Source organism: Colias eurytheme, chromosome 8 (assembly GCF_061535395.1).
Source record: "Colias eurytheme isolate Ceu_HAF_F1 chromosome 8, ilColEury1 Martin Lab GWU primary, whole genome shotgun sequence".
NCBI classification, from domain to species: domain Eukaryota; kingdom Metazoa; phylum Arthropoda; class Insecta; order Lepidoptera; family Pieridae; genus Colias; species Colias eurytheme.
The window spans coordinates 2,596,951-2,609,960 of record NC_142987.1 but is presented as its reverse complement, the minus strand read 5'-3'; the positions used below and the strand labels follow the sequence as shown (position 1 = coordinate 2,609,960).

General features: G+C 35.3%; 2 protein-coding genes and 1 pseudogene across 2 annotated transcripts in view; 1 reads left to right on the top strand and 2 right to left on the bottom strand.

Annotated features, from left to right (window-relative positions):
* LOC149906344 (thrombospondin type-1 domain-containing protein 7A-like) overlaps positions 1-4,460 on the top strand; it is a 76,218-nt gene extending 71,758 nt beyond the window's left edge. Inside the window, exons 22-29 of the mRNA XM_090104781.1 lie at positions 34-122; positions 288-430; positions 781-904; positions 1,087-1,260; positions 1,922-2,076; positions 2,888-3,021; positions 3,628-3,718; positions 3,888-4,460. Of these exons, the coding sequence (XP_089960907.1) occupies positions 34-122; positions 288-430; positions 781-904; positions 1,087-1,260; positions 1,922-2,076; positions 2,888-3,021; positions 3,628-3,718; positions 3,888-3,930 (953 nt within the window). The 3' untranslated portion in view covers positions 3,931-4,460. The remainder of the gene's footprint in view (positions 1-33; positions 123-287; positions 431-780; positions 905-1,086; positions 1,261-1,921; positions 2,077-2,887; positions 3,022-3,627; positions 3,719-3,887) is intronic.
* A 1,275-nt stretch (positions 4,461-5,735) lies between these two features.
* Positions 5,736-11,894, bottom strand: LOC149906342 (uncharacterized). Its single transcript, XM_090104198.1, has 9 exons — positions 11,842-11,894; positions 11,158-11,304; positions 10,775-10,849; positions 10,614-10,694; positions 10,216-10,342; positions 9,823-10,009; positions 9,186-9,359; positions 8,865-8,937; positions 5,736-5,900 (listed from the first exon to the last, which is right to left on the bottom strand). The coding sequence occupies exons 1-9, from the start codon at positions 11,887-11,889 to the stop codon at positions 5,736-5,738; spliced, it is 1,077 nt and encodes a 358-aa protein (XP_089960324.1). The 5' UTR covers positions 11,890-11,894.
* LOC149906343 (NADH-ubiquinone oxidoreductase 75 kDa subunit, mitochondrial pseudogene) lies at positions 6,359-8,488 on the bottom strand (annotated as a pseudogene).
* Positions 11,895-13,010: the final 1,116 nt, after the last annotated feature.

Genomic DNA, 13,010 nt, shown 5'->3' with positions numbered 1-13,010 from the left:
TTATGTAATAATTTACTTAAACTTAAATTTCAGGTGGATCTCCATGTGGGGAAGGGACCAAGAGAAGAGCCGTGCGATGTCTACGCAGTGATGGAGTTTTTGTGAATGATACCTTCTGCCCTGTAAGACATTGTTTATAGATCTACAAATATACAAATATACTTTCCACCCGCCGCTTTTCTCGTGTAGTATTTGTCACTCTGTAACCCTAATTTTTCTTGCAACTTAACCACAGTCATTGTAAAGTTACAGCGTCTTTGTTTTTAATAATAAAAATAATATATCAGAATGCGACCGCGAGCGAGGCGCGCGAGTCGTGGTGCTACGTGCCGTGCGGCGTGGACTGCGAGGTGGGCGAGTGGGCCGCGTGGGACACAAGCGCCTGCTCCTGCGGGGACGCCTCCACCGCGAGGCACATGCGTCGGACCAGGTAATTACACATAATGATTACAGAACGATAAAATCATAATGGATTAGGTGTCTTCCCGGCTTTTGTTTGGTAAATAATGTTTCTGTGCTTTACGATTCAAACATACAAGACTCTATGACGTACAAGACTCACAAGCACGCAAATAGATGTAGCAAAACTGCCTACGCGTGTACTAGGTAGAACTTTCTAATGAGCGATACGACAGACATTACTACTGCGAAATAAGGTGTTAATTTCAATTTTTTTTAAGGTATGAACGCTTTTCGGACATACTTGGTCAAACTTTTCATATGCTTCTTAACGAAATCTAGTCGAATAAATAAATATTTGAGTACGTGTTTTAATCGCAGACAACACCTAAGCTCAGCGGTGTGGCCGGGACGCGCGTGCCCGCCCACTGAGCAGCGCGCGCCGTGCCCCAGGGAGCCGTGCTTGCGACTTGTCGCTAGACCTATGCTGGGTTGCCATGTGCAGGTAAATTATTAATTAATGGAAGCTTTAATAAAACTTAAATGTCTATTTCTGTTCTTTCAAAAATGTTCAGGTTTTATTAAATTTTGTTCGAACAAATTCCTATTTAAAACATGTTCTAAATTGCATTTCGAATAGCATTATAAGTATTATTTAATTTAAATTTTGTTCTCATGTTTGTACAGACGTCATCCGGTGAAGAAGCGGAAGGAGCCTGTGGTTGGGGGGTGCGAGTATCTCACGCGCGCTGCGAGCTCGCCAGCGTGTCGGACGAGCCGCTCGCGGACGCGTTCCTGGAGCCGTGGCGCTGCTCCACCGCGCTGCCCGGACGCATTGTGGCACCGCCGCTGCAACACCAGGTGATTGTTGGCAACATAAGGCAGAGCGGATTTCGCACAAATCATCTCTATATTTTATACTAGTGGTCCGCCCCGGCTTCGCCCGTGGTACCTACATGTTTAAACTATCCTATCTCTCAAGTTTGATCGAACTGCACATGGTGTGCGAATTTTATTATAATCGGTTAAGTGGTTTAGGAGTCCATTGAGGACAAACATTGTGACACGAGATTTATATATATTAAGATTACGTCCAGAATCGTAAGCATTTAACCACAGGCAATTTAGGTTTATCAACTCATTGTTAATGATAACCGAGATAGCAAAAATACCTATTATTGAAGGGCAGCTATAAGAAAAAATAAAGTCAAGCAATTTTTACGCATTTACTACCTACGCCATATATACGGTATATATATGGCTGGTATATAATATACCTGACTTGACATTTCAATCATGTAACCAACACTGCAGTAAGCTGTAGGAATCCATTTTTTCGTTACCTACCTTTTATTACTTATCCGAGTATTATTTCATTTCATCTATACCTAGGTATAAGTTTTAGGCTTATGAAAACATCTCACAACCTAGCTACAAAACTGTTCACTAATAAAGCAAACCGCAACTGCCCATTTACTAAAAATTATACATTTCGATATAATATTTTTAACAAATATTCCAGGAGGATGAACTATGCGAAGTGGAATGTGGGTGCAACGAGTCGGAGCTAGGACAACCGGGCCCGTGGGGCTCGTGGGGCCCGTGCCGTGGCGGGGCTCGATCACGCACACGACAACTGTTGGTACCGCCGCAACGTGCTTGCCGGACTTCTTCCAGGTATGTATTAAGAATGTTTAGGGCTTTACAATTTAAAAGAAAAGAAAAATTGAAAAATATATTTTTATGCGAACATATTTCAATGTCTTCTCATTATGTATTTTACGTGTATGATTTGCAATCATAATCAAATATATACGTATTATATAGTATGCAATATAGTTGTATTCTTTTAATTCCTTATATATGTATTTATAAACTGTGGTTATTTATTTTTATGTAGATATAATATATATATATATATATATATATATATATATATATATATATATAAGTGTATGTATATAAGTATATGTATTTCACAATATGGGTAAAATAACCGCAATATATTATATTCTATTATCTATACATGCAAACATATATAATTATTTTATTTCTTAATTAATTGTTTTATTATCTAACAGCAGAGAGAGACACTTTAGACTTAAGCATTTTGTTGTCTGGTGGGGCCCTGAAAACCAGCGCTATGCTGACCATATCGGCATAGCATAAGCTGAGCGGCCTTTACCCTTTAGGTCGCCAGTCGCCACACAAATCATATTCTTAGTTTTAATTTTTATGTTAGATTTATTTAAGAGTGTATTTTTATATTGTTTCTTTTTTTTTTGTTTGTGTTGGTGGTGGTAATTTGGTGTGCCTAATAAAAATTATTTTATTCTTATTCTTATTCTCAATCGAAATTTGAAAATCAAAAAGTTTTCGCTTACTTTATTACTGTAGAACATCCCTTGATTTGAAATTAGATGGCGTTGTGAAAAGCTTATTAATATTATTCGTTTTGAAAATTAATTAACATTTTGTAAATGCATAGATACGTGACGATCGAGTGGGCCAACTGCAGCGGCGACGCGGACGAGATCCCCGACCTGCTCGCGGTGGAGCCGCGCGAGGACAAGCCGCGCCGCGCCGCGCACGAGCGGGAAGTGTACCATGACGGATATATCGGTAAGATCACAGTATAAACTCAATATACATACAGTAGGGAAACTTCATACAAAACGTTCGTAATGGCTCACGCACACAAACAATTATATCTGTCAATTGTCATAATACTTTTACGATTTTCGTAAGCACGCTTTCTTGTGTATGTGAGCCATTTCAAAAATGTTGTATAAAGTTTCCCTACTGGTTGTATCTGTATATTGTTGTATAAATGACATGAGATGATATGTGTAGCAACTATAAATCGCGCAAGTGACATGTTTATAAGAGCGTGTGCCGAGCGCACGTGTAAGAAGTGAAACTTCTCTGGTAAGATTCAAGGATACCAAAATCGCCTTACTCCATGACGTGATCTTGAAATTTTACTCTCAATGCGCCTAAAGAAGTTTCACTTCAAAATGGAATAAATAGTCGATGTTCTACGATTTAATGAATGATTTTTTTTCATTTCATGGTCATAAACTTTTGGCCATAGACTTTTGCACTTTGGACTACATTCATCATCGATTAATTTACCTACTTACTATAAATAATTTTAAGGTTACTGGCCGGATATATACTCTACAATAAGTATTTTTATGTGATATTTACTATCCTTTTTTTTCATAGAGGGAAGCACATCGCTGCTGGCTGTGGTGTGGACTGCCACTATTATACTCAGCTTGTACGGGGCGTTCATGCTTTACCGCGGACTTCTTAGGTAAGAGTTTCAACAATAACCTATTTTATATATTTTGTTTTATTATTAATTTGTAAATGATTTTTTTTCAAAGATCCATTCTTGCTAGTTTTATTTATTATGGTTTTGCTATCTTTATTTTGAAATAAAGTGTTAAGAAAGAATCAAATTAATATTGATGAATTAACAGGTGTCTACGAAGCCGTCGGATGAAGACCATCACCAAAGTGTAAACGGGCAGGAATGCTATGTTGGCAGCTTTATGTTAAACAACTACGACACAATTGCTGATTTCACAGTAATTTTACTGTTAACAATGATACCAAAGTTTCCCTTTTGTTGTTGTGTACGCACCAAAAATTGTTTTTTGATAGTTATTAAAGTCTAGTATAGTGTTTGTTATTTATTTGCTATAACTGTGTTTGTTAAATGAAAGTGGTCCGAGAGCGGTTCCTTGAGGCATCCCAATTACCAAATCATATCAAAATGTGTATCACTAAATTACAAAGTAGCCAACGCACTATCTTATAATAAATAATTCGTAAATTTACAATTTTAACATCAGCAATCAGTCTGTCCGCGAGAGTGCTTCCATGTTTTTAAAATGTATTTGAAAATGCTTTAGACAAATTTTGCTAACAAGCAAAATTCGCCGCATTGTTCGGGCTTTTTGGATTGACAATATTACTAGCTGTAGCTACCATTGTAGCTTAGATTTGGTCGAAATCGATATTGAAATTTTAAAACAATATAGAAAGAGCGTTTTCAACACAGATTTTCTGTTCTGTGAAAATGATTTTAAAAGACACGTATAAGTCATGTATAAATGATTTAATCTCAAATAGATTTGAAAATGTATAATTATTGACAATATAGTCATAGTCTGAGTTGCATTTTATTGTTGTATCTACCGTATAATTTCTTATTCCATATACATAGGGCAAGTAGCGACCAAGTAAGACGTGACACATCATACCACATATCAACATTTTAATATTCGTCTTAAATCTTGTAGTTCATCTGCAACGTATTCTAGTCCATTGCGGAGATTTCCGATGCTTACAAAGTTTCAACCCGAGCTTTGTCGCACAAAAATATTGTACTTGATAGTTTTAAGCCCTATTATTAATCGTACTATTGAAGATCATACTCATCATATAACAATTTTTGTAGATTTTGCATTTAAGGCCATGTATTGTGTACGAGTATTTATATCGTGAATGTGTTCTTAATTACTTTAACTGTCTACTTTTCTACTCTTTCTAAATCTTTGCGTCTCTCTTCTTTCCTTTCTATTGCTTATTTATTTTCATATGCTTAAAGATAAAACACTTTGTTTATTTGAGTACGGGTATGACTATCACCTACTTCTTGTTCCTTCATGACAATATAGAATTAATTGAATATTTCTATTATGATAAGTACATTTACTTTATTGTTATCACAGTTTCAAGTTTGTCTGTCCTTTCACACTTCTCTTCCATCTGAATTTCGCCCTACAATCTATATATAACCATAACATTATAAGATATTGATGTGAAACATGTTAGTTAAGGGATCGTGTTAGACAATACAATATTTGATATTTAATAAAATTTGATTGTGTTTTTGTAAAAATGTGTTTTATTTATTACATCCTTTACACACATCCTGATGAATAAGCTGCCGTTGCCGTAGCCGTTGTTTATTGGGCTTGACTATTCACGGTTTTTCATTTTCGGCACTGACTCCTTTTTTGTTAACGATCAAAATTAATATAAAATGTTTGACCATCCACCAGTCGATTGACAACTATAATCGACAAAATAATTTTAATTAATTAGGGATGTAAGTAAGACTCAGAGAAAATAAAAGAAAGATTTTCTCAGTTGTAGCACAGAATACTTAATAACTTAACCTAACTTAACTAACGCTAGTTGTTGGTAAACAAATTTTCCAAATGATACTTATTTCGAGTCCATTCTTCGTAGGAGCTCTATAACCTGATCAAAAACAATGAGATGAACAAATATTTTTAATAAATAAATATTGAACTAATTTAAAAACATTTATTTAGCTGCGTTTTATTGTCTACATTCATATACTGCATTTCAGCCAAGCCCTGTCGTATGATAGTGTTCACTCGTAACGCTCGAAGTTCCCGCCTCTTCTCGACCAGATCCTTTTCAGCAGCAACCAAATTGTCCACGTTATTTAACAGTACCTAATGAATGGAATAAAAAGGAATTACACATATTGCGTTTGTGACTGCAAGATAATGACAAAAGAAAAATTAAAAACTATCATGCTCATGGTTTTGTCGTGTTCCATTCATTGGGTAGGTACTGTGGGTAGGTAATAAATATAAATTTTTGTAACTTGACAATTTCGTGATATGCCTAGGTAAAGTACAATTAACATAACACCTGCCATATTAAATAAAGATCGGCCCAGATAATACACAACATTAATTTTTAAGAATAAGAAAATGTAGGTATATTATAATAAGACAGTCATCGTGATTATCTTCAGAAAGTGTGAAAGAAAGTGGAAGAAAAATAATTTATAATTTCTATTTTCTTCATAAAAGTCTGCGATTTTTTTTTCAATAGTTAAAACGCTATTTATACAAATATAAAAATATATTTAACATAATAATAAATATGATGAAACACGATATCACTAATTGGCAGCATAATCTGAACACTTATATTCTGCAACGGCTTTCATAGCCTTAAGCATCGTGAGAGAGTTACAAGTATAGATATTTGAACAATAATAATCTTGTAACTCCTTCATTGCTACATTTACAGGGCCATCTGCTGCTTTGCCTTGCTCAATTATGGACGGCACCAATTCCGCGAATAACTTATGTTGATATGGTCCAAAATTAACAAAATTTGGACTTATTTGTGCCATTCTACAACATAGAGTAATTGCGTCACTGTAGAATAAACAAATTCCGCTATACTCTGCTAAAGCTCTAATTATTTTCCAATCGTAACGAGCTTTGCCAGGCGATGTAACAGCAGGCATCGCGAATTGACTGCGACACTCCATATTCAAAAACGTACCACCTGATTCTGTGAAGGCACAGCCTGGCAAAATTATATTTGCAATCTCTGATCCCACATCTCCTTGAAAGCCAATATATATAGTTGTTGAATCTTTTGGTGGCTTCGATTTGTAAAATATGTCATCCGCTCCTAATGATATTATTACACTCGGGCAAATCGTTTGCATTGCTTTCAATGCGCCTGGTTTCCATCCACATTCAAGCGCAGCAGCAAAACTAGCTTCTCTTGTTACAACATTCAACACTCCCCATTCTTTGTCACCTTTAAAACCTGACGCCAAGTTATATAAACTACTCATAATCATACCAGCATTCTGCGATTCCAACTGATCTACTCCAACAAATATTAAAGGCATTTTAGCACTTTTAAAAATATCCTTTGCTTTTGATATTGAATTTACATCTTGGCCGATATAATTAACATAATAATTATATTCACATTGTGGTCCAATTACGTATATATCACACTCATTGTGTGTGTAGGCTAATCTTATCCAAGTATTCAATATTGGGGCTTCGAATCGAGGATTTGTCCCCACTAATAGGATTTTATCAGCTTTTGCTACATCATTCATTTTAACATTTAACGAATAACTTGCTCTCAAATCAATATTTCCATTTAAATGCATTAAATCCCTTTCTATATACGTGTTTTCACAACCAAGTATATTCAAATAATCCTTTGCGACTACTAAAGTTTCCGCGTTACAGTATGGCCCTGCAATTGCCATTATTTTACCAGGACTTACAGATTTTATCGCAGAAGCGACTAACTTGAGGGCGCATTTCCATTCAATAGGAATTAAACAATTATCACTACGTGTCATGGGTGATACTAATCTTTGCATTTCCAAAGAATCGATAGACCACCTGCCCTTATCAGAAACCCATTCTTGATTGATTTCTTCATGTTCCCGAGGTAAAACTCTCAGAACTCTATTAAACCGATAATTCAATACTATATTAGTACCTGTTGCGTCAGTTACATCTATCGAGTTTGCTTTTTTTACCTCCCACGGTCTTGCTTTAAACATATAAGGGATAGCTGTCAGAGCTCCAACGGGACAAAGATCTATAATATTTCCTGACATTTCAGAAAGAAACATTTTATCTACATATGTTCCAACTAGCATATCAGTGCCTCGTCCAGTTGTGCCTAGGACATCCATACCGCATACTTGAGAAGCAAATCTGATGCATCTTGTGCATTGAATGCAGCGCGTCATTTCAGTACGTATGAGAGGTCCTAAATATTTGTCCTCAACGGCTCTTTTACCTTCGAAATGAATATCAGTAAATCTACTACGATCATTGCCAAACTTCATGGACAAATCCTGTAAATCACATTCACCTCCTTGATCGCATATCGGACAATCAAGTGGATGATTAATTAAAAGGAATTCCAAAACGCTCTCTTGAGCTCTCTGTGTGATGTCTGTATTCGTCCACACCTTCATATTTTTCATTATAGGCATAGCACATGCTATTTGTGGTTTAAACATACCTTCCACTTCTACTAAACACATTCTACAATTCCCTGCTATTGATAACCTGTCGTGATAGCAAAAGGTCGGTACAGCTACTCCTTCTCTGCGGAGCGCTTGCAATATCGTAAAATGTTTTGGAACTGAAACAGTTTTTCCATTTATAAATATTGGGACGTCATCAGATTTCGTCCTTTTTTGTATTTTATTCATAACGTTACGATTCAAGAGTTTGTTTAAAATTCGTAACATTTTGATGATATTAAAATATTAATTTTAACGAAATAAGTTTGACAGGTGAAATATTGGATGACCTGAGTTGACCTAAACGCTAAAATGAGTTTGCATTGAAAAGGTTTAAATTAACTTTTAAAAGACGCAGTAAAAGAAATCCAAAATACTTTGCAAAGCTTTGCAACAATAAACGTAAATTCCCACATTTCCTGAGAACATGACTCATTTAATGGGGTAGACCGTAGGTACAATTGTATTTGCATTTTATTTACATTACAAATAGATCATCTAAACTTCTAAAGTAACTTCAAGGTAACTTTAGTACATTCAGATTGCAATACATCTACAACCCGGAATATGTACATACATAATGTACCCGGAATATATAATGTACCTTGTGAATTGAAGAAACCAGTTGAATTAAAGCTTTCTTGAATTGAACGAAGGTTTCAGTTGCTCTTTGGTACCTGTTAAAAAAATTGTATTTGTGATCAGACTAAGAGAGTTCACAGATTTAAAATAAAAAATTTGATCAGTTCTAAATTTGGCAATCTACCGGTAATATATGTATAAAATTATTTTCAGTATACGAATCTCTATGTACTGTGCTATGTACACAAACTCATTAACATATAATTAAATTAACAAAGTAAGAAAAATAATAAACAACAACTACTTTAAAACATACACAAAACTCACATCAACAACCACTAACCTATGGTCATGAAAAGTATCAGTGAACGCGTAATCCAGAGCCAATCGGAAAGTCCTTGCAGCCCTTGGCGCAGCTCGAGCGACGAGCACGCGACGGGCACTTCGCTCTAGACACCGCGCGTGTACGAGCTCGCTACACGCGTGTGCGCACGATTGGGTGCGCTCCCAACCACTTCTATACCCCAAATTATGTGAATAAGTTCTTGAATTCTTAGTTTTTATTACAAAATTGTAATGTCCAACATTATAAATGTGTATATTTGTAAGTTAAATGTATAAGTTAACGCGTAATAAAAAGTCAATTGGAATGTCTGTGTAACCTGAGGACTCCGTTGTAAGCCACGCGCTACAAGCTCGCTGCAAGCAACCGCGCATGAGTAGGTGCGCTCCCAACCACTTATGTAACCGGGATTAAAACATTTAGTCATGTAATAATACAAAGAAATATATAAGAGTCTGTTTGTAAAGTCGAAATATGTATTTGTAAGCTTTTTTACTAAATACACTGAATGCATAATATTTATGACAACGTGTATTAATCTAATACCTGAAACCCTTGTGACCTTATCCTTGAAGTTAGCTTATATTTAAGTGCATTAGGAAAATCGCTCAAATTTTCATAAGTATTTCCAACTTACTTTCCAATAGACGCCATTTTCCAAGCTGGTAGCGCGTCATCCAACAACCGTAGCGCGTTTTGTACGTAATCAGCGGCCGCGCGTAATCTCACGCTCACTGAAGCGAGCGCGTCGCGTAATTCCTTACATCGGGCTACTGCTCTCTCTAGGGATGAGCCAGGTCGAGTTTTGTTGAACCAAATTGAATCTACGAGAATATAGATTTACATTATATGTTTTAAGATTGGTGGAAGATTGTGGAAGGTAGTTTTAGGCATTTGTTGAAATGTGAAAATATATTTTTCATAACCACATTTATAAGTTATAACTAATGTAATTATAACCAAATATTAATACACCGTATCGAAATACTTACCTAAAAATATATGCAATTCAGTTTAAAATAAAAATTACCTAAAAGCTGATGATATTTCGTGTGTAAAGTTTTCAAGTGCTCCATCCGAGTCTGTAGCAGCTGACTCTCCCGTTCTAACTCTTTCTGTCTGACTTTCAGCCACTTTAATTCGAAACGACGCATCTCCTAAAGTGAGAATAAGAACAACGTGTCATATTTCACTGTAGGCTGCATACAATTTGTACTAATAACTAAATTTTATGCGTATCTAACAATTTCTAGCTATTTATATTTATTTTAATAGGAATTAAAACAAAAATTATCCAAGTAATTTGCTTCTAAAAGTGGACGATTTAAATATGAAACACGAATCACATTTTCCATAGACGATAAATAGGCTTATTTCTATGAACTATGTTTTACAAGTCTACGAAATATTTAGGTGCCTATTTGTTACCTTTCTGTTAACATTGGCGATGAAATCTTCATTTTCAGCTGCTAACAAGGGACGTCTATACAAGTCCAAACCTACGATCACCTAAAAAGAATATACTCACATAGACTCACAAATTATTTAGTTTTTGATACTTACCAAAAAATTATTTGCATATTCATTACCTGGTGCATAGTTTTTGCGTAGAATTCTTTATCGGGTGTTATAACAGCCATATCTATATCGTATTCCTTAAGTTCCTGAAATTCACAAAAAGTTATTGACTCCAAAGTGAGTCTACGTAACCATATAATCGATTATAAAATAATGGAGAAGATTAACTTTACCCTGAAAAAAAGTACTGCCCCTCTAGTCAAGTGGCTTTCTGTTAGCGTAGCGTTCAATAGAATAGACTACGAATGTATGAGATTGACGTAGGCAGCTGTAGATAAACGTATCTACAGCTTACGTCAATCTCATACATTCGTAGTCTATTCTATTGAACGCTACGCTAACAGAAAGCCACTTAACTAGGGGGGCTGGACTAATGTTTGAATTCCAAACTTACTATTTCAATGCTCTTCAATTCAGCCATTACCACGGCATGCCTTTGCATTGGGTATTGCTTCTCGCTATTGGCAATTTCTTCTTCAAGTCTATTTAACGCTGCAAGTACAGTTTCTTTGCTGTGTGATTGCATCCAGGAGCTGTTAGACTGAATAAAGTTTGGTTTTAAATATTGTTAATATCAGCAGCTTAAATCTGTATGGAAAGGACAACGGTCTGATCTTTACAAGAAGAAATGTAGTATTATTTTCAACTTCAACCAAAAATAAATTTCGCGGTTATACATGTATACGTCATCATTTATCATTAGGTCTTAGCATTAGGTATACACAAAAATATTCCTTTACCTACTTTATTTTTTCTCTGTAGGTATGCTTATTTTGCTCTAACGACAGCAACTCCACCGAATTCTCTACTTACCCTCTTTATTTTTTAAGCTTTTTATTTTCGCGCTAAAATATGTATATCGCAAATCGCAATCAGTCCAGCTGTTTTGGTGTAATTACATTACATTACGGTACCTACACTTACACATCTTATTTCAATTAGTGTTATATAATGTTTAAGAAGAGAAGAGAATTTTTTAGAAGAAATTATAACAGCTAGCATGCAGCCTTCATGCAGCCATTAAATAATTAGAAGCAGATTAAATAATTGTAAGAATTGCTAAAAGGCAAAAGCTCACATAAACCACTGAAGAATCCTTTACTTGAGAACTCGGAACGGAGCCCATACCATCCCACCTCTGTACCACGCCAATATTTAATAGTAACTGACAATATTTTCGTTTCTTTAACTAAATAGTTCGTGTCAAGGACTTGTGTACGATGATTCAAGCTGCTCGCTTTTGTTAGAAAACTAGAACTAATCACTAAGCAATGACTGGCACGGGGTTCGGGTGATAAGGCTGAGTAATTTTTTTATTTTTTCTTATAAATGATATCCGTGCTATACTTACACTTGCATACCTACATGTATTGAATACACTTTTTTCACGGAACCTTGGCCCGATTACTGTTCAAACACATTTTGAATTAAAGTGGGAAGGTGTACGTATATGAAGGTAGGTAGGTACATAATATATGAATAAACATTTTATTTCACAAGTTCGTGACATTGTTCGTCTGAAATATTTCTAAATTCCTAATTTAGGTATTATTAATGCAGCTGTGCCCCGTGGTTTTACGGTCTATTGGTCATATTGTGTATGCCTTGGTGTATGCAGACAAAACAGACAAAAATTCTAATGGCTTCGATATTCACGCCCCAAGTATTCTTTAAAAAAAATATTCACTGTAAATGATTATAATGTACTTTTGAAACCCCTACGCTTTTTTGCAATGCATGTGCATAAAATATGTACCTATAGATAGATAAATGTTAAATTTTCAACAAATTAAAAAATCTCGACAACGACGCACGGGGCGAGATTCGACCCCGAGTCTTTTTGTATTATTTAAAAATGTATAAATAACTAGATTTCCGCCCGCGGCTTCGCCCGCGTTTTCAAAGGAAAACCCGCATAGTTCCCGGTTTTCCGGGATAAAACCTACCCTATGTGTTAATCCAAGTTACCTTCTATATGTGTGCTAAATTTCATGGTAATCGGTTCAGTAGTATTTAAATTTTTGCGGCAAAGAGAAATTTTCCTCACGTATAGAAATTTTCCTGGCTTATAGAATTTTTCCTGACGTAAAGAAATTTTCCTGGCGTATATAATTTTTCCTGACTTATACAAATGTTCTTGACTTATAGAAATTTTCCTTTCTTATAGAAATTTACCCGACTTATCGTAATTTTCCCGACTTATGTATTTTTACTGGCGTATAGAAATTTTCCTCACGTATAGAAATT

Excerpts from the sequence above, each read along its gene's own strand:
- LOC149906342 (XM_090104198.1), bottom strand. The coding sequence starts at position 11,889 with ATGGGCTCCGTTCCGAGTTCTCAAGTAAAGGATTCTTCAGTGGTTTAT. Across the intron at positions 10,695-10,774 it reads ACGCAAAAACTATGCACCAG|GTGATCGTAGGTTTGGACTT; the intron begins GTAATGAATATG and ends TATTCTTTTTAG. Across the intron at positions 5,901-8,864 it reads TGGTTTCTTCAATTCACAAG|GTACTGTTAAATAACGTGGA; the intron begins GTACATTATATA and ends TCCATTCATTAG.